Here is an 18,837-nt window from a genome sequence, read left to right as displayed (position 1 = left end):
TAGCTTACTTCTTGGGAACAAACGTAGATTTTCAGAAAGCGTCCTGAGCCTGTGGCACACAAGTGTTGGTATGGGACAGTGTGAGCCCAGGGAATGTACTTAGCTAAGAGGCCATTTAAGAAATAGGTTTTGTGGGGCGCCTGGGTGGCTCAGTTGTGTCCAACTCTTGACTTTGGCTCAGGTCACAATCTCACGGGTGAGATTGAGCCCCATATTGGGCTCCGTGCTGGGGGTGGAGCCTGCTTGGGGTGTTCTCTCTCTCTCTGTCTCTCTCTGTCTTTTTCTCCCCCCTCTCCCATCCCATGCTCATGCTCTCTGTCTCTCAAAAAAAAAAAAAAAAAAAAAAGTAGGTTTTGTATTCCTTCTAAGAGTTAGGCCTTGTGCTGAATGTTAGAGTAGTTGTTCCAAAGGGTTTTTGTTTTTGTTTTGTTTTGTCCAGTTTAGGCTCTAGTGGTGAGCTAAGGAGAAGCAAAAGAGGAGAAGCCATTCTTGGGAACTTCCTTGGAGGTTGTAGCTGGCTCTGAAGAGTCTTGGTTGAACTAGATGAGTAACTAGTTCCTATGACTAATGAATTTTGCAGGAGTCCCTTTGGTTGTACATACAGCCCCCTGGGATTGCTGTAAGGTTCCAAGCCATCACAGTTTGGAATCGTGGTTTTCAAACTTGAGTATGCATCAAGTTTGGAGGGCTTATTAGAATACAGATTGCTGGGCCCAGGGCCCATCCCTTGAGTTTATGATTCTGTAGGCCTGGATTGGGACCTGATAATTCACATTTCTGACAAGTTCCCAGATGCTCCTGCTGTTTTGGAAATTACACTTTGAGAACGACTGGCTTAAAGCAACATTAGGTGTTTTGAGTTTGGGGGCAGAGGGAACTATGCAGGCTGGCTGGGATCTTTTCACTGCTCTTCCAGTGCACAGAGGTGAGCTTCCAGATATATTAATTAATTCATCCAACAAGTATGTGAGTGTCCACTATGTGCCAGCCACTGTTATAGTTGTTAGGGGATACTGTGAAGAAAGCACACAAAAATCCCTTTGTGGAATTTCAATGAGCACAGGCTGGGATTAACTTGATATCAGTTCTGCTGTTTCTTGATGCTTGCAGGTGAACCTGCCCCTTCTCCTAGCTCCCTTCCACTTATTTTACTTTCTTTTGGAATCTTTGAATTTCATAATAATAGCACTGATGTTATTAATCATCTCGACAACTTAAAAAATTTTTTTTAATGTTTATTTTTGAGAGAGAGACAGAACGACAGAGCGTGAGCTCTGAACAGAGAGAGAGGGAGACACAGAATCCAAAGCAGGCTCCAGGCTCTGAGCTGTCAGCACAGAGCCGGACGTGGGGCTCAAACTCACAAACTGTGAGATCATGACCTGAGCCGAAGTTGGACGCTTAACCGACTGAGCCACCCAGGTGCCCCTCATCACAACTTTTTATTGAGTACTTGTTCTATGTCAGAAATAATGTAGCTAAGTGCTTTACATTTATTATCCCATGTTATAACAACCCTGGTGTTTTCATCTTGATCTAAAAGATGAATTTTGAAGAGGTTGGTGACTTACCCAAGATGATACAGCTAGTTGGAGCTAGGTCTGTCTTATTGCAAGTCTGTACTTTACTTCAGTGCTCTAGTCCAAGGTTTTTAAACTGCACATTATGACCACTAGTGGGGCATGATTTGGTAGGTCTCAAACAGCACTTTTTGGGGAAAATTGGAACTGAATAGAAAATATCACATAGGATAAGCATTGTTTCTTGAAATTTTTTTTCCTGTGTATGTGTGAATATTGAGTTCTGACTTAAAATATGTTTCTTACTGTAGATAACAGTAAAAAAAAGTTTGCAAACTACTGCTTCATTGGCTATGGGACCATAGGTCATCTAATCATCATTTTTGAAAAAGAGATTAGAAAATTTAAGCCTTAGAAAAGTAAGTGATTTTTCAAGGGCACAGAATAGTCAGTGGAGTACAAAGACCAGATATCTGAGTTTTTAGCCCCTGGTCCACTGCTTCCTTTCTCACATCATGCTGCTTCCTTAAAAGTGCACTCTATTGCCTGGGAATTGAGTCTTATCTTTTCACGTGATGGAAATATGCCATGGAACCTTTAGAGATGTTGACAAAACCTGAAAAGGGAAGTTGAATGTCCTTCTGTTCTGGGTAGGTGGAAATTGTGCCACGAAACCCCCAAAGCCTGCAGATGAAGATGTAGCATTTGTCCGGTTAGTTTCTGGTATACTTGACCGGATGAGGATAATAATATGAACTAACAGTCCAAGCTCCACACAAGTTGCTTATATTCACTTGTGTGATTACTAATTATTTGGACAGGGTAGCCATGGCTGGGCCATGAACCCGGTGGTTTGGAGTGAGAGGGGGCATCCTACCAGCATGAGTTAACACTTCTCTATGCTGTCCCCAGTTCCTCATTTTGTTCTTGCCGAGTTCAGAGCTATTTTCCTCATAGCCTAGCTTGTCTAGGCATGGTTTCAGATCGCTCTCTTTCTTTTCTTTTTTCTTTCCTTTCCTTTCCTTTTTTTTCCTTTTCTTTCTTTCTTCTCTAGACCATATACCTTCATTATGTGGGTAATTTAGGTTCCTAATGCTTTCCCCCCTAAATCAGTACATTGCTGATTTGCATGAGGGCAGGGCTCTGGATTCTCGGCATGATCAGGTGGTGATCTATGGTAGGTCCTCCTATAGAATGCTGCCCCAACACTTTATACCAAGGGACTTACAGTCTGTCCAGGAGTAATGGGAGACACTTGAAAATAACTTGAGAATGCTTACAGACCCTTCCAGCAAGTGCCTTTTAGCATCCTACTAATGGTTGATGGAAGCTGAGGAAATGCAAAGTCAAGGCCTCATTGGGGAGGGAGGCAGGGATGGAGATTGATGGGGAGGAGAGGCTAATACATAAGGATAGGATGAAAACCTTAACTTGTGAATCATAAAATTTGAGTGAGAAGGAGCCTAAAAAGGCCTGGAGTAGTGAGGTGGTTGGCCTTCAGTCAGATGGCTGGATGATAGAGAGCAGACAGAGTACCTAGGTCATCAGTCTGTGGCCCCTTTCATTCTAAGATGTGTTCACCAGAGTTGTCTTCCAAAGCATCTCATTACAGAAAAGAATGACTGTCACTAACTCTAGAGTGAATGAAATAGAGGCACCAGGAACATGTACCAGGTTTATCTGCATTTCCCCTCAAATGCTATGTACCCGCTGGGCTATGTGTGTCCTAGTTTGTGAAATGTGGGGGTAAAACAAGAACCTCCAAACTTTTAATAAAATTTATGGCCTGAGAAAAACTTTTTTTTTTTTTTTTTTTTTTAGCATGGACCTGCTCCTCCAAGTAGGTAAATAAATATTTTCAAATTATATGTATGTACAGCTATTAAACCATACATGCATAAGTTAACTCCTAGTAAAGCTTAATTATATGGGTTTTAGACTGTACATGTGTAGATTAAAGTGCTTATGATGCCCCAAGGGATGGCCTTACACCCCTCCACTTCTGGGATACACACGTCTCAGTTTGCAGACTACTGGTCCAGAATGAAAATTGAAGAGTTTAATGTCGAAGCTATTGGTTCTTTCATTAAGCATATTATTTTTCACTCCCAATATTTCTTATTTTTAAAGTTTATTTATTTATTTTGGGAGAGAGAGAGTGTGTTGGAGGGGAAGAGAAAGAGAGAGAGAATATGAATGAATCCCAAGCAGGGGGATCAGTCCCCACACGGGGCTCAGTCTCATGGACCATGAGATCATGACCTGAGCCAAAATCAAGAGTTGGATGCTTAACCAACTGAACTACTCCCAATATTTCTAATGTCCCTCTGCAAAATAGTTTTTGAATGTAAGTTTTGAATTAAAAAGTGATCTTTCCAGAGTTGATTATGTAAGAATGGAGGATGTATGTGAATTAAGTTGAATCCTTTTTTTGAGAAAAAATGGTGTTTTTGATTTAAGGAAAATGGACCCCCTCCCCCCTTGTTTTCAATTAAAAAAGAATTTTTTTTTAAAGTAAACCCTACCCTCAGCCTGGGGCTTGAACTCAGGACTGAGATCAAGAGTCTCATGCTCCATGGACTGAGCCAGCCTGGCACCCCACAACTTTCCCTTTCTTGGTCTGTGTTGGTGCAAAACCCCTGTTTGATGTCTTTAAGACTTCTCTCCCGGGGCTCTTGGGTGGCTCAATCGGTTAAGCGTCCGACTTCAGCTCAGGTCATGATCTCACAGTCTGTGAGTTTGAGCCCTGTGTCAGGCTCTGTGCTGACAGCTCAGAGCCTGGAGCCTGCTTTGGATTCTGTGTCTCCCTCCCTCTCTGCCCCTCCCCTGCTCATGCTCTGTCTCTCTCTGTCTCAAAAATAAACACATTAAAAAAAAATTTTTTTTTTTTTAATAAAAAGACTTCTCTCCCTACCATTGTAGTGATTAACCTCATAATTCACATTAGGGCTTGTTAACGTTTGCTGATTTTTAAAAAAATTCCTTCAGTCTTAACTGGAGAACAAGTTTATTGCTCTGTTGGCCGCAAGAGAATGGACAGTATGCCATACTTTGCTATGGAGTGCTGGTGAATGGTATTGGTACTATGTGAGGGTTGTTGTGTGGTAGGCCTTCTGCAGTATCCCCCAAGGTTGAGCAAGACTTGCAATCAGAAGTAAAGGAAATGAATTTGGTCATTTCAGAATTTGGAAGCCCAGGACTGTGGGGATTAGCTGAGACAGAGATATACTGAGTAAATGCAGTGAAAGATTATTTTGGTAATTAGAAGAAGTTCCATTTTTGTAATGAAGTAAAAAGGAGTAACACTGGTCATCATTTGTGGAGAGACTGGAGAGCAAATTAGAGAGGGATAAAACTCACTTTGGCCACACAGCAGAGCCAGACAAACTCAGGGACATGTATTCTATATTTGTAGGTATTTCCAAATATTTTTTTAGTCATAAGGATGAAAATCATTTCGATATAAGAGCAGCTCATTTCATTATTCTTACTGGAAAAACGAGTTAAACCAAGCACATGTCCTATTGAGGGTGAGTCAACAGTGTCATTTTAACATAAGGAGGGACAGTACTTTAAGTGAGTTATTCCAAGTCCTGTGGTTTTCCTCCAGCTGAGCAGAGACAACTCTTATTTCAGAAGTGAGGCTTACATGCAAAAAAAGAAGTTGCCTTTCATTTCTTTTTCAATTATAGCTAGTTTTCCTTTTGCTCCATACTTTTCAAAAATCCATTTTCTCCTTAGATTTGTATCAGATTTTCTGAATTTTGACGGAGTATTTATTTGTGGAAAGTATATTATTCATTGTAGACCAACTGTATTTTAAAGTTTTATTTTGAATTCATCTACCAATTCATGGGTCAGAGTTGGTATATGGTGTCAGATATCCTTTAAAAAAAAGTTGTAAGAGAAACAGGAAAGCAGTCTATTTTAACGTGTCATTATTTTTGTAAGTTTTTTAGTGGTGTGGACATGAAGTAGGGTAGTATTTTGTGGAACATTATACCAAACTGTAATGATGAAATTTATCCTTCTGACTTTGGAAGACAAGAGTCTGGTGTTTTGAGATGTGTGGAAAAACAGTGCCGCGAGCTGTTTAAGGTTTCCTTAAGTGGGATCCAGTATGATTAAGGGTATGTGTCTGGATAGTTTATTCCTTGGTTTGTGAAGGTGAGTTTTTGTCTTTTTTCCCCTCTCAGTTGATTCCTTTAATTGGAGAGAAGCAGACCAGATGAAGAAAATATTCTGTCTCTTATGGCATTCTTGGTTTGCCACATTAGTTATTACATGCCTTCTCTGACTAGCAGGCCACACTTTTTCTGTTTTAAAGGTTCAGTTTCACTAGCTTAACTGTAGGTGTGTTCTCTGAAGGAATTTATTTCTGATAAATTGAATTTGGGTAACTTGATCAAATGATGATGGGTCACCTACTTTTAATAGAGTTCCACCCTTCTTAAGAGTAAAATCTTGTCAACGTATAAGATGTGATCATTTTTATGATCTGGTTCCATAATTTCCTTTTGCTTCTTGATACTACTCTGTGCTTGAGGAAAGATGGTATGTAGTTACAATTTTACAAAGGAAGAACTCGGTACAATTTCACCCATTCTTTTACCTCATAGGGTAGTTTGTTTTTATGTTTGTCTTGAGAAATAATACATAGCAGTGTATTGAATCCTACAGTTGGCAGGTTCCAAACTGGGGTTCTTTTGTTGTGGAGGTGGGAGTGATACTAATGAATGTATGTCAGTCCTTGTTAGGGCATGTCCATGAAGAGTGGTTCTGAAATAAAGCATTGGTGGCCCCTGTTATCCTAGGAACTTAGTCTTAGTTTTATTTTTGATAAGCATATGGTCATTAGCTGGTCTTTGGCATAAATGTTTTTCATGTACATAGCTGGTATGTGGGTGCTTATCTACATGGGGATGTTATATTATAGAGGTTTGCAGGTTTGGGTAGATATCAGGCTTCACTGACTGCATCTCAACAGATGTAGTGAGTGGAAGGATGCTGGACTGCTAGATAAAAGACTTGTTCTGGTGCAGGCTTGGCCATCTTGACTTGAATGACTTTGGTCAGGTTCCTTATTTCTTTGAGTTGCAGTTTTCCTCTTCTGTAAATGGTGCTATTTCCAATTTGCATGCCTTACAGGGTTGTTGTAGGGATCAAATGAGGTCATTTGTATGAAAATGTTTTGTAAACTAGGAAGGTATTTTTATTGTAGCATTGTCTTAAGTCAGACGTAGCAGGGGCGAGAAAGCAAGAGTTGGGAGCTGACATTCTGATTTGTTTGGCCAGTGTTCACATTGGTCTTAGAATACTTGTAGGTTTGGGCGAGGGAACATGGATGGAAATCAGCTAAAAAATCCCTGCCCTTTGGAAGTTGAGATGTTAATCCTAAATGCATGTTGCCAAGTCAGTACCAACTCCCATCTGTAGGGAGAGCAGATGTTTGTTACTCTCATTTTACTGGAAGGACACTGGCCAGCCAACTAACTTAGGCTATGACTGGCTACTTTCTGAAATTCACATCATTAGAGTTACATAAGATATTGTATTGTAGGAAGGTTGCTGATTTGGGGTTTTTGTGTGTGTGTGTGTGTGTGGTGTTGGAAGGGCACATATAGAAGCCCATTCTGTGCAGATTTATGAACTTTTTCTACTTAATTCAAAAGTCATATCACAAAGAGAGGGAGGATACTTGATTCACTTGACGTTTGTTTTTAATATAATTTACTGTCAAATTGGTTTCCATACAACACCCAGTGCTCCTCCCAACAAGTGCCCTCCTCAATGCCCATCACCCACTTTCCCCTCTCCCCCACTCACTTGACATTTTTAATATAAAACATAAAGTATTTGAGACTTTCTATGGTAATTTATATTCAGGCTTATAGTCAAAGTGATTACAATGCTTTGGTTTTCATATTCTCGATGAGGTCATGTGTACTTTGGTAGGGAGGAGGAGAAATGTTATTTAATCACTAGCACTACCCTAATAACCACATTTGCTTAAATCCTTTGTCCCTTTGCTTGAACTCAGGGTTACTTGCTTTAATACTGGTTTTCCAAAGGACTTAATCCTGTTAATGTGATGAGGTGGCGGTGGGAAGGACATTCCCACTGGGCCTAGAGTGGTGTAACTGGTAAAACTCCCTTTTTAAATCCCTCTTGTTCTACATGAATATCACTCCCATGTCCCCAAAGTGGAATGAATTTTTACTAAGGAGAGTATTTTAAGAGAGATAAACAAAAGAGATGAAAATATCTCCTCTGCCAGGTCTTCTTGACCTTAGAAAGCTAGAATAAACTATCATTTTGCAGATTTTATTTTTGTCTTCTTTTGTGGGAAATTAGGGACTTGTTTATGTTCTCTTGGAGGGAGATAGAAAACTGGCCTGCTCCTTCAACAGTTTGGCTTTGAAAGCATTTTTCGAACATTTACCATATGCCTAACATCGTAGCTGGGTTGAAACTAGGTAGAACAGACATGGCATGGGTATTGTTCAGTCCAAAATCCATCTTTTCCTGGAACCCCCCTGGGCTGCCAGGCAGGAGAAAGGCGGCAAAGCAGATGGAATGGGTGGTGGGTTAGGATATCTGCCTTTTTTTTTTTTAAATTCCTCTAGGAAGTTGTGATTCATTCATAGGAGTTGAGGAAGATTGGGCTCCAGAAAGTCAACACCCCTAATAGGATTTATCCCCTCAATTTTAATTTAATATATTGAGGTTTACATTATTTCTGTAGCTCTTTCTGAGAACTCTGGACTAAAGCTGAAACAAGAGAAGTCTCTTGGCCTCTCTAGAACTAAGAAGACCTTCATGAAGGCAACATAAATTTTGGGTTTGCCAAGCCAGGTGTTGCTGCAAATGGAGAAACCTAGGTTTCCTTCCTTCTTAAAAAATAAACATGGAAATTTCAAGTTCTGGTATGGTCATTTATTAGTGTAGACAAAATTTTCTGCCTTTACTGCCTTTCTTTGGGCATCCACAGCAACAACTGGATGAGCAAGGAGGGCCATGTCCATTTGCACACCAGATTGTGACTGTCAGTGTGTGGGGCTGTTTTTGCTCCATAGAAACCTAAGTAGTCTTAGAGGTAAATTCTTACACTCACAGTAAAGCAGAATATGAGTAGTTGAAAGGTTTGTGTGTCAGAGGAGAGGGGTTTAAAGAGGACCTGATTGAACATTGAAATTATCAGCTCTTCATCAGACACCTTTAAGTGTACATTATTGTTACTTTTTTTCTGTTGACCCTGGGGCCCAAGTTATGTTGGTGTGAGTTGACATTGATCTGTGTTTGAAGAAACAAGTGAAAAGAAGGGAGTGATTGAAAATAAAACTAAATAAAAATTAAAGTTTGATGCTATATTACATGTTTTTTTCTTCCCTCAGTAGTTAATAAAGATTTGATATTTTCCTAGTGTCTACCTTCCTCTGTTCCAAGGTTGTTATCCCAGACATGTTCCTGGAAATGGGAATGGTATACATTTACCATCTCCACATTTAGACATTTTCCTCACAATGAAGGTTTCTGTGCTTATCTGGAATATTCTGGGTAGGACCTTTTGAGCTCTTGGGTTTAGACAATTCTCAGTGATATGTGCAGGAGTTTTGAGTTGAATATTGTCCACAGGTGAGTAGTGGTTTTGGATGAAGATGTGGAACCTCTGTCACCCAGATAATAATGTAGAAATAACCCAAGTGTTGCGATCTTAGCTTCTTCAGGCCCTGGCTTCAGAACAGTTAGCTTAACACGTAGAGGTGCTTTATGCTGGACTCGGACTTTCTGTCATACGGTGACAGTTTACGGTGTTCTGGTGACTTGATTCTTGGGAGTAGCCTTCATTGCTACAACCAAAGCAATGTTTTAAAAAGGCTGCAGAAGAGATACCCATGAAGAAATCTAGGGTGTTCTCTGGATTTACCCCATTTGGTTTTGGGAATTCTCCATGATTTTATAAAATGTAACAGTCTCCGGTTTTTTCATTTTTATTTTTAACATAATTTTGTTCTCTACCTCTAAATTAACAAACAATAGAAATTGTCTGCTCCTTTTAAAAAGCTTTCTGAACAATTTAAGCTAAAAGAGCACTTTTGTTTCTCTTGGGTGGGTAGCAAGAAGATTATATATATTTATAAAATTCTTTTCCAGCAAGGGTACTTAAAAGCATGTATTTAAAATTAAGAGCTTTTAAAAAAAATGAAGCTGTATTTAACAAAATAGTCTTTAAAAAGCTTTAAAAAGGGAGCTTTTACTAAAAGCACAGGAAATTGGTGACAGGCTGAGTTTGTTTCTGATAACAGAACAGATATACATCATAGAACAGAGGAGGTAATAGAAGATATAAGACAATGGAATAACTCCTCAGATTGGCCTTTTTTGACCACTATATATCACTATATATATATTTGTATAGAGAATAATTTAACTTCTAGATCTGATACAGCTTCTTCCTCCCTTGGGTTTTATTTTATTTATTTTGTATTTATTAAAAAAAAAAAATTGAACGTTTATTTGTTATTGAGAGACCAAGAGAGAGACATAGAGAGACAGAGCATGAGCATGGGAGGGGCGGAGAGAGGGGGAGACACAGAATCCGAAGCAGGCTGTCAGCACAGAGCCTGACGTGGGGCTCGAACTAAAAAACCGCGAGATCATGACCTGAGCCAAAGTCAGACACTTAACTGAATGAGCCACCCAGGCGCCCTGCACCCCCTGCACTTGGGTTTTATTATACTGAGATCCTGAATGAACCTTTTAGATATATAAATCCTGTAATTATTTTGATCAGTGTCATTTTCCAAAGGGTTAGATGCTCATAGTGAAGAAATACATCAGGTCTACTTTGGATCAGATTGGTGCTTATTTTTCTGTGGATGTGTGTTAGTGAATCTACTTGGGGAAAATGGTACTATATAATGAAAACATATGATCTTAGCTTACCATTCACTTGGAATTTTTATTATTATGTTTTCTGTATTTGCTGTTTAGATGTAAATTACTTTGGCTTTTGTTCAACTCATTTAAATTAATTCATTTTTTAAAAACTTTATTTATTTATTTATTTTGGGAGGGAGGGGGACATAAAGGGAGAGAGACAGAATCCCAAGCAAGCCCTGCACTGTCAGCACAGAGCCTGACGTGGGGCTTGGCTCACACTCAAGAACCTGTGAGATCATGACCTGAGCTGACACCAAGAGTCGGACGTTCAACTGACTGAACCACCCAGGCACCCCTTAAATCAATTCTTCACCATAATACACATAGCTTAAGATTCATGGGGAAGAGTGGGGGAAGCTGCATCTTTAATTCATGCAAATGTTAAGGCAGGAACTTCCAAATATGTTTAGTTTTGTGAAGATTAGAAAAATAAGGTTCCACTTCCTCAACTTCTCTTCCCTGTTAAAGGCCAGGAAATTTGCACCATTATTTCCTTCTCATTTTACTTTTCTACTGCTTATACAAAATGATATCAGAATTAGGCACAGTCACATTTGGGATCACTATGCTTGTTAAAATTGAGGCCTTAGAACATTTTAAACACAAGTTGGGTGTTGACTTGTTGGCTTTGTTAATAGGTTTTGTGTTAAAGATAGTTCATTGAATAACTTGAGTATTGACTATACCTGCTTACGGTTCTAGCACTGGGCTAGGTCCCAGGTAGACAAAGATGAGCTAATTGTATCTTAGGGAATTTGCACAGAGATGAGGGAGAGAGACAGGTGAGCCAGCACTTAAAAAAAAAAAAAATCTACCTAGGATGTAATGGGAGCACAGAGGGTGAACATCTAAATCAGACTGGAGGGTCTCTGAGGGCTTCTTAAGGAAGGTATTGTTTTATCTATGATTTGAAATATAGGTAGGAGTAAGCTAGATGGATAAGGAAGAAAGGGAGGGGAAGTATTTTCCAAGTGAAAGAATGCACATGTGTGGAGAAGTGATTATTAACAAATTGGCCACATCTGATTTATAAATATATTTTTATAATTATTCATTTTATTTACCTCATAAATGAAAATTTTTCTGCAGTCTTTAAGAAGACAAAAATAAAAAAGTAAATAACAATGCATAGTATATGTCAATATAGCACAGCAAATATTGATGGATTTTGTTTTTTGCAGTGAATCTAATAGTATAAAATAGACAAAATTGGCATTTTTAAAATAAAAGATTATTCTAGATTCATCAACTCATTAGGATGGTTATCTTTATAAAATGAATATTACATTAGTAATGTCAAAAACACCCTTATGTAATTTATTTACTTATTTATTTTTATTAAAAAATTTTTTTTAACGTTTATTCATTTTTTAAAAAAATTTTTTTTAACGTTTATTTATTTTTGAGGCAGAGAGAGACAGAGCATGAACGGGGGAGGGGCAGAGAGAGAGGGAGACACAGAATCTGAAACAGGCTCCAGGCTCTGAGCTGTCAGCACAGAGCCTGACGCGGGGCTCGAACTCACGGACCGTGAGATCATGACCTGAGCCGAAGTCAGACGCTTAACTGACCAAGCCACCCAGGCGCCCCTAACGTTTATTCATTTTTGAGAGAGAGAGTGACAGAGACAGAGACAGAGACAGAGACAGAGACAGAGAGACAGAGACAGAGCATGAGTGGGGAAGGGGCAGAGAGAGAGGGAGATACAGAATCTGAAGCAGGCTCCAGGCTCTGAGTTTTCAGCACAGAGCCGGATGCGGGGCTCAAACTCAAGACGCAAGATCATGACCTAAGCTGAATTCGGATGCTTACCCGACTGAGCCACCTAGGCGCCCCCCCTTATGTAATTTATAACTTCAGTTTCTGTTGGTTATATTTTCTTAAATCAAGGTATACCTCTTTTTGAAAAGTAATACTATTTTGCTATGAACTCTATAGCCTAAGCCTCAATCTTTATGGGTCTGGTATTAGCATCTCTTAAATAGGAAACACATTTTCTATTAGATGATACCTGTAAAGGACATAGAAATCCTTGTAACACTATCAGGAAAATAAAAACTGGTATCTTCCTTGTTGTATTTATTTGCCTTTTAATCAAGACGAATTTCAAAGAGGAAGACAGATGTTTCTCTACTTTGTTTTTATTTAAATGTACCACTTGGGATTTGAAGCTTCTGCACTTCTGTTTGTTTGGATTTTTTTTTTTTTCATGGCTTGATCCCAAAAAATGGAATAAAAAGTTTAGTGGAAGTTTGTTGTTTGAAATCACAGGGTGCTATGAGAATTATTGCAAATCCCTGATGTCTGTCTGTCTGCCCTCAATTCTCCTACTTTTGGTAATAATGCAAGCAGTCATTTTGGAAAACTTTGCTTTGTTCATTTTACCGGGTCTCTTCTAGACACCATGTGCCTGAAGCAGCAGCAGCAGCTAGCTGTAGCCAAGGTCCTAGGGCATAAACTCAGAGGACTTGTCTCTCAAATGCTGGTACTCAAAATTTGCATAAACGTTAAAGAGAAAATTCAAAAGGCCCTGTATACCTTCTCTTCACATATTTTAGGAACCCCACCCATTTAAGATATTAAAACGGCTTTTGAGTGAGCAGTGGATATAAACACAAACAGATACCACACTGCAGACCAGTGGAGCAGGATATGGAAAAAAAAAATCATGTGAGATAGACAACAGAGGCTTATTTGAAGAGGCTACAAAGCAACAAGTAATGCCAATTCACAGCGATTACATGTTAATGCAACAAGTGAAACACACTGAAGGCTGCTCAGATTACAACTGGCTGGGGTGCAGACTTAATTACTCATGTTAGAGATTCGTAAAACAAAGGGAGGCTTTTAAACCAATGATATGTAGCTGGCATGATACCGAAAAGCCCTGGAAAACTAGGCAGACGCCTAGACGAAATCTTAAGGAAGATTTCATCAAGTCAGGATACCTTGGGCCAGTCCCTAAATGGGCAGATTCCTGAAGCCCTGGACCTGGTCAAAATCAATGACAGCTTATTCTGTTTTTTTGTAGTATTTATAGACAAATAAGGCCAATAAACTTGAATCGATTCTAGAACCTTGTCTGGACTGAGTTACACAGTGCTAAACAACAAGGGTTTGGGTTGTATTTCTTAGCGGCTCTTTTTAGGGTGGTCCTGAGATTGATATGAAGAGGGTTTGCTAAAGATATAAAAACAAGTTTTATTTTGTTTGTATTTATCTCAGAGTCATTTGGGTAGATCACATTCTCTTTGCCCCTACCCCTAACTTCCCTTCATTAGATTGTATGGACTGTGAGGATAGGAATTGTTTCATTTGTTTGATTTCCATGCAATGCCTAGTAAAAGGCCATGCTCACAGTAAGTTCTTCAAACAATAGTAATAGAACCATGTTAAAATTGAAAGACATTTTTGCTCATATATAGTGTGTACCTTTAGTGAGTGGCTTCTTATTCCTGCAGTACTATTGCAGTACTATACCTTTTTTTTTTTTTTTTTTTTTTTTTAAGCAGTGACCTCTGCTTTTTCTTTCTTTTCTTTTTTTTTGGTGGTAGTAGTAGTAGTTCAGTATGTCTTTTATTAGATTGTTATCGATGGCAACTGGGAAGAATTTATTTCACCTAATGATATTACATCCTAAATTGCCTGGGGCTCTTCTATTTTTCTAGATTTCTCAGTATGTTTAAACTAGGGTTTGATTGATATAACAAGTTTCCCTAAAGGCACCATTTATCATGCATTTAGTTACCAAGAATTTAAGTACCTACTATGTGAGCTAGGTTTTTTTTGAGTTCTTACTTATGTATCAGGCATTGTTCGAGGCTGTTTAAGTGGTTAATTTATTTATTTCTTACCAGGGTTCTGAGAGATGATTTTACAGGTGAAGAAACTGAAGCACAAAGTGGATACAGAGACAGATAGTAAATGGTGGAGCCAGAATCCAAGCTCAGATGCTGGTGCGTTAAACTATATTGCCTCAAATAGATAGAAAAGAAGAAAGGTCTTCTATCCTCTGGGAACTTAAACATGGACAAGCAGAGAGAGAAGACCGTATAGAATTAAGGGCTAAACTGTGAGTGAGTTATCAATGTCGTAAGACTCGGAGGCTATGAGGGGGAGGCAGGAGGTGGGCTGGGCCTCCAAAGAGTGAGTAGAGTGTAGATGGTGGAGGGAAGTGGCAGCAGAGGAAGCTGAGAAGCAGGTAGAGGCCTGGAGGGCAGTGGTGATCCGTCCCAGGGAGAGACTGCATTTACTGTGGTGGGAGGGCACTGGGCAGGGAAGGTGGGCTGCAGTCTTGAAGGCGAGCCTGAAGGTGTAGACTGGAAGACGTAAGAAAAGGCCTGTCCCTGGAAGAAGTGTGAACCATGGCATTGTGTGAAGGTACTGCATAGACCTCTTGTCTGGTTCTTCTGAAGCCAAACTGAGAGTAAGTTCTGAGAATTGAGTAGAACTGAAAGTCAATGTAGATTATAGAGTGCTGGACCAACACTTTGCAAGTGGGGCTTCTGGGAGATTGGATGAGGTTAGAGTAAAATTCTTACCATTTTGGGGGAGCTAAGAGAATGGATATCTTCAACCTGTTCTAAAAAGGGAAGACTTGAATACATTTATATACACATATGTAAAAAAGAAACCTTTCACTCACTGGAACATTTTACAATCGTCACTGTTTTCAAACACAAATCTGATGGTGTCATTGTCCTTGCTTAAAGCCAAGCAGTACTTACCTTCACACTTAGACCAGAAGTGGGAGTCTAATCCCTGCCTGCCTCTTACCACTCTCTGCCTTGCTAAATAGTCGCTAGCCACGTGCACCTGGAATACCAGTCTCATTCCCATCTCACGGCCTTTACACTTGCTCTTTCTCTGTTTGGGATTACTCTTTCCCACATCTTCATGGTTCTTTTTCATTTAAATCTTGGCTCAAAGATACCTTCCGAGAGAGGCCTTTCCTAGTCACCCTATCCAGCCTTTGTAGTTACTCTGTCTCCCAAATCCAGGTTCTGTTTCCAACAGAATCTATCACTTACCACTGTCTGAAATGACATTATTTATTTATTCATTTATAATCTCTCTTTCCCTTTTCACGGGGACAGGGACTTTATTCTGTTAACCGTGGAATCCCTGAATTTGGGCTTGTACCTCATGGAGTAGATGCTTTGTAAGTGTGTTCTCAGCATTAGAAGCGTAGTCCCCAAATACATTGCCCAGGAAATGTGTGAAAATTAGAAATTGGTGTCTAGATTTTGTATCACATTGCCAAGTGATGGAATGATAAAAATGAAATCTGCTTCTCCTGTTTTCACCCCTTTTTGGCGGGGAGGAAGGCATGCATGCACACACATACAGTATATGAGATTGATTTAAGTCAGCAGTATTTATTGAGTGATCACTGTGGCTTAAGATGAAAATTTTGGAAAAAGTTACCCTTTTTGTGAGTGACTCATTTCTCTGAGTCTACTAAGACATTAGTTTAAGCATCTGTTCTGTAAATGGGGTATGATTGAGCAGTTTGTTTTTTACTCTACAAATACAAAGGTGCTTTCAATTTCACTGTTAAATTTAAATGTTTTACATTGGAAGAAGAGCAAATTGAATTTTGAAATGAGATCTTTCCTGGTCTCACTGCAGTTTTTTCAAATTACCAAAGTTTTAACTTCTCTTTGAATGGCACATAATTACACTATTCATTTACAGATTACTCCTAAGCCAAGTCATGAGTCTCAAATTTTACTTTATTTTTCTTTTGTCTATTCAGGCAACATCTTACTGTCTAGATTACCTGAGACCTCCAGTGGATTGTATAGCCTTAGAGGATTCCTTAAAGTTCTCAAAGTATGGTTCCTCAGACTTTAACATCACTATTACCTGGGAACTTGTTAGGAATGCAAGTGCCCAGGCCCCTTCTAGACCTCCTTCATCAGAAACTGTGGGGCTGGGGTCCAGCAGGCCCTCCAGTTGACTCTGATGCGCACTTTGAGCACCATGGCTTAGTAAACGTTAAAGGGTCAAGGTAGTGTGATCCTAAAGATTAGCCAAATGGCATTAATTTTTAGCCCTGTAAGCCCACCTCCTTTTTGGTGACTGAATTTGATTGGTTCACTAAGGCTAGGCTGTAAAGTTATTTGCTAGATGGATTGCCACATACTGACTTTGGGTTGTTTGTGTTTCTCTGAACTTGTCACTGTAATGATTTGCCAGGACACTTAATAGGAACAGACTGTAATTTTTTTTTTGCACCCGTGGCTTTCTGAGTCATGGGTGGCTAGGTCCTTAATGTCCTTCTGCATAGATTTCTTCAGGCACCAGGTATGCCATTCACATACTTTTGACGAGGGAGGTGTCACTGTTGGATCGCAGGAGACCTTCAGAAGCATTTAGTCCATGCCAGTGTAGTTTACAGGTAGGGAAATTGAGCCCCCGTGAGGTTGTGCTGTACTTGCAGTAGTACAGTAGGCGAGTGCTGGAGGCAGGATTTCAAGTCTCCCCTGCGCCAGGACTCCTGCAGGGGGAGGACAGGGCTGCAGCTTAGCCCGCTCCCTGCCTGCAGGACATTCCTTTCCTACTGACAGGTTTCTTTTTTATTTAAAGAAAAAAAGCAAATAGAAAAAAGTCAGGAAGTTCTCATTGAAACTAATAAAAGTGTCTAAAGAGAATGAAAAAAACAGTTTGAGAACTTTGGTATGGAGGAAATAACCTGACATTAACTGTTTTAATTATAGTTGTAGCATTGGCCTTATCAGTGTGGGAAGAGGGAGCATTTGAGCCCTACAGGGAAGTGGGATATGGACAACAAGATGACCCTCTTCCTGAATCTGTCTCTTCAGGCTGCAGCTTAGTGACTGTGTGATCCCAACGGCTGCCATAGAGATGGGGCTGGACTCACTAAGAGACCTGGGTCCCGGGCCCAGCACTGGCACAGCTAGTGTGGTGTGATGCTCCACGAGGAGGTCACCTCACCTCCTTGGCCTCCACTTTCTAGTCAATGGGTCTAATAATACCTGTTCTGCCTATCCTGAGAAGAAAAATGCCAGAGGTTGGGAAGCAGTGTATCACAGAAGTTAAGAGCACAGACTCTCTTGTAGGATCTAGACTCGCTAGGTTCAAATTCTGCCTCTTTAACTCACTGGTGTGGCGGTAGGCAGGTCACTTACCTTTTTTGCGGAACTGTTATAATGAAACTAACTTCTTCATAGGGTCGTAGGGAGCATTGAATTAGTCTGTGCAAAGTGTTTAAAATAGTATCTGATATTTAGTAAGTACAGTGTGTTAGCTGCTATGGTTATTACTATTTTTAAAATATTATTATTTTAAGGGATGAGATTTCTGTAAACATGTCCTCAAATGGTTCCATCCATTGGTCACAGTACTGGGAAAATAGAGGGTTCTTACTCAGTAATTGTTAATGGAGTTGTTGTAACATGCAGCTTGTGCCTGCCCGCACCATGAAAAGAAGCTGATTTTGATGCCCAAGCAGGGCAGGCCTACAGCCTCTGATATTGAGCAGTTTATTCAGAGAGTAGTATGGCTGGAGGAAACTCAAAGGTGGAGACTTCTCAGTTTTGCTTTCAGGTTTATAACCATCCTAGGAAATGGACATCTTAATAATCTTCCAGAAAAATTAATTAACTTCAATTTTGATTTTTATTGTTTGGCTAGGTTGCTTTCTGACTTGCCTTTCCAGTTGTTATTAGGATTCATGATAAGGATTTTGGGGATGAAAATTCCAACTTTGAAAGCTAAACAATCAAGGTATTGTAGTTAACCAGCAAGTGAGTAGTAGACTTTGGGTAGCCTCCCTTCTCTTCGGGCTGAAATCAATGAAAGTTTCTACTATTACTGTTTATTTCTGAGTAGTCTGTTTTGGGGAGGGATTGTGGTGGTGAAACGCCTTTTTGTTGCCTTATAAAAGGACTGGAGTTTAAGAATTTGAAAGTTATTGTTTTATCTGCATGTATAAAACTTTAACTTTTTATTTTCCTTACTTTGACCCCCCGCCTCCTCTATAATCTGTATTTGTGGTCTACTCCCCATCTTTGTGTGAGCCCTTTAAGGCTAGAGATTATGTCTTATTCATTTCTTATGTATTCCACTTCCCCTTTCACTCTGGATCCTAGTACTGTGCCTCATACATACTAGGCTCTCAATTACAGTTTGTTCAATGAGTTTTGTTGATATTTCTGTTACATATTAAAGTGGCCTGTTTTAAAACTTCACTCGAAGCCTTAGGTAATTCATTAATATCATGGTGACCTGATATCTACCCAGGTCTTCCTAAATATTCATTGATGAATCCTTATGTTTCCAAACTTAAAGGTGCTCATGGCATATCATGGATGTTAGAGCTTTAATTTTCTTAGTATCATTGGGAGAT

The 18,837-nt window shown here is 39.6% G+C and overlaps 1 protein-coding gene across 2 annotated transcripts in view; it reads left to right on the top strand.

The window, feature by feature from the left end:
* NOTCH2 (notch receptor 2) overlaps nt 1–18,837 on the top strand; it is a 163,594-nt gene that overhangs the window by 21,714 nt on the left and 123,043 nt on the right. The window contains exon 1 of one of the 2 annotated variants that reach the window (XM_042953670.1): nt 13,988–14,419. The exons of the other annotated variant lie outside the window; for it this stretch is intronic. Within the exon in view, the coding sequence (XP_042809604.1) occupies nt 14,332–14,419 (88 nt within the window). The 5' untranslated portion in view covers nt 13,988–14,331. Of the gene's footprint in view, nt 1–13,987; nt 14,420–18,837 lie in introns of those variants that run through there. 2 annotated transcript variants of the gene reach the window in all.

The sequence above is a fragment of the Panthera leo genome, chromosome C1 (genome assembly GCF_018350215.1).
Source record: "Panthera leo isolate Ple1 chromosome C1, P.leo_Ple1_pat1.1, whole genome shotgun sequence".
NCBI lineage: Eukaryota > Metazoa > Chordata > Mammalia > Carnivora > Felidae > Panthera > Panthera leo.
Note: the sequence above shows the minus strand (reverse complement) of the source record. Positions and strands in the feature narration are given on the sequence as shown.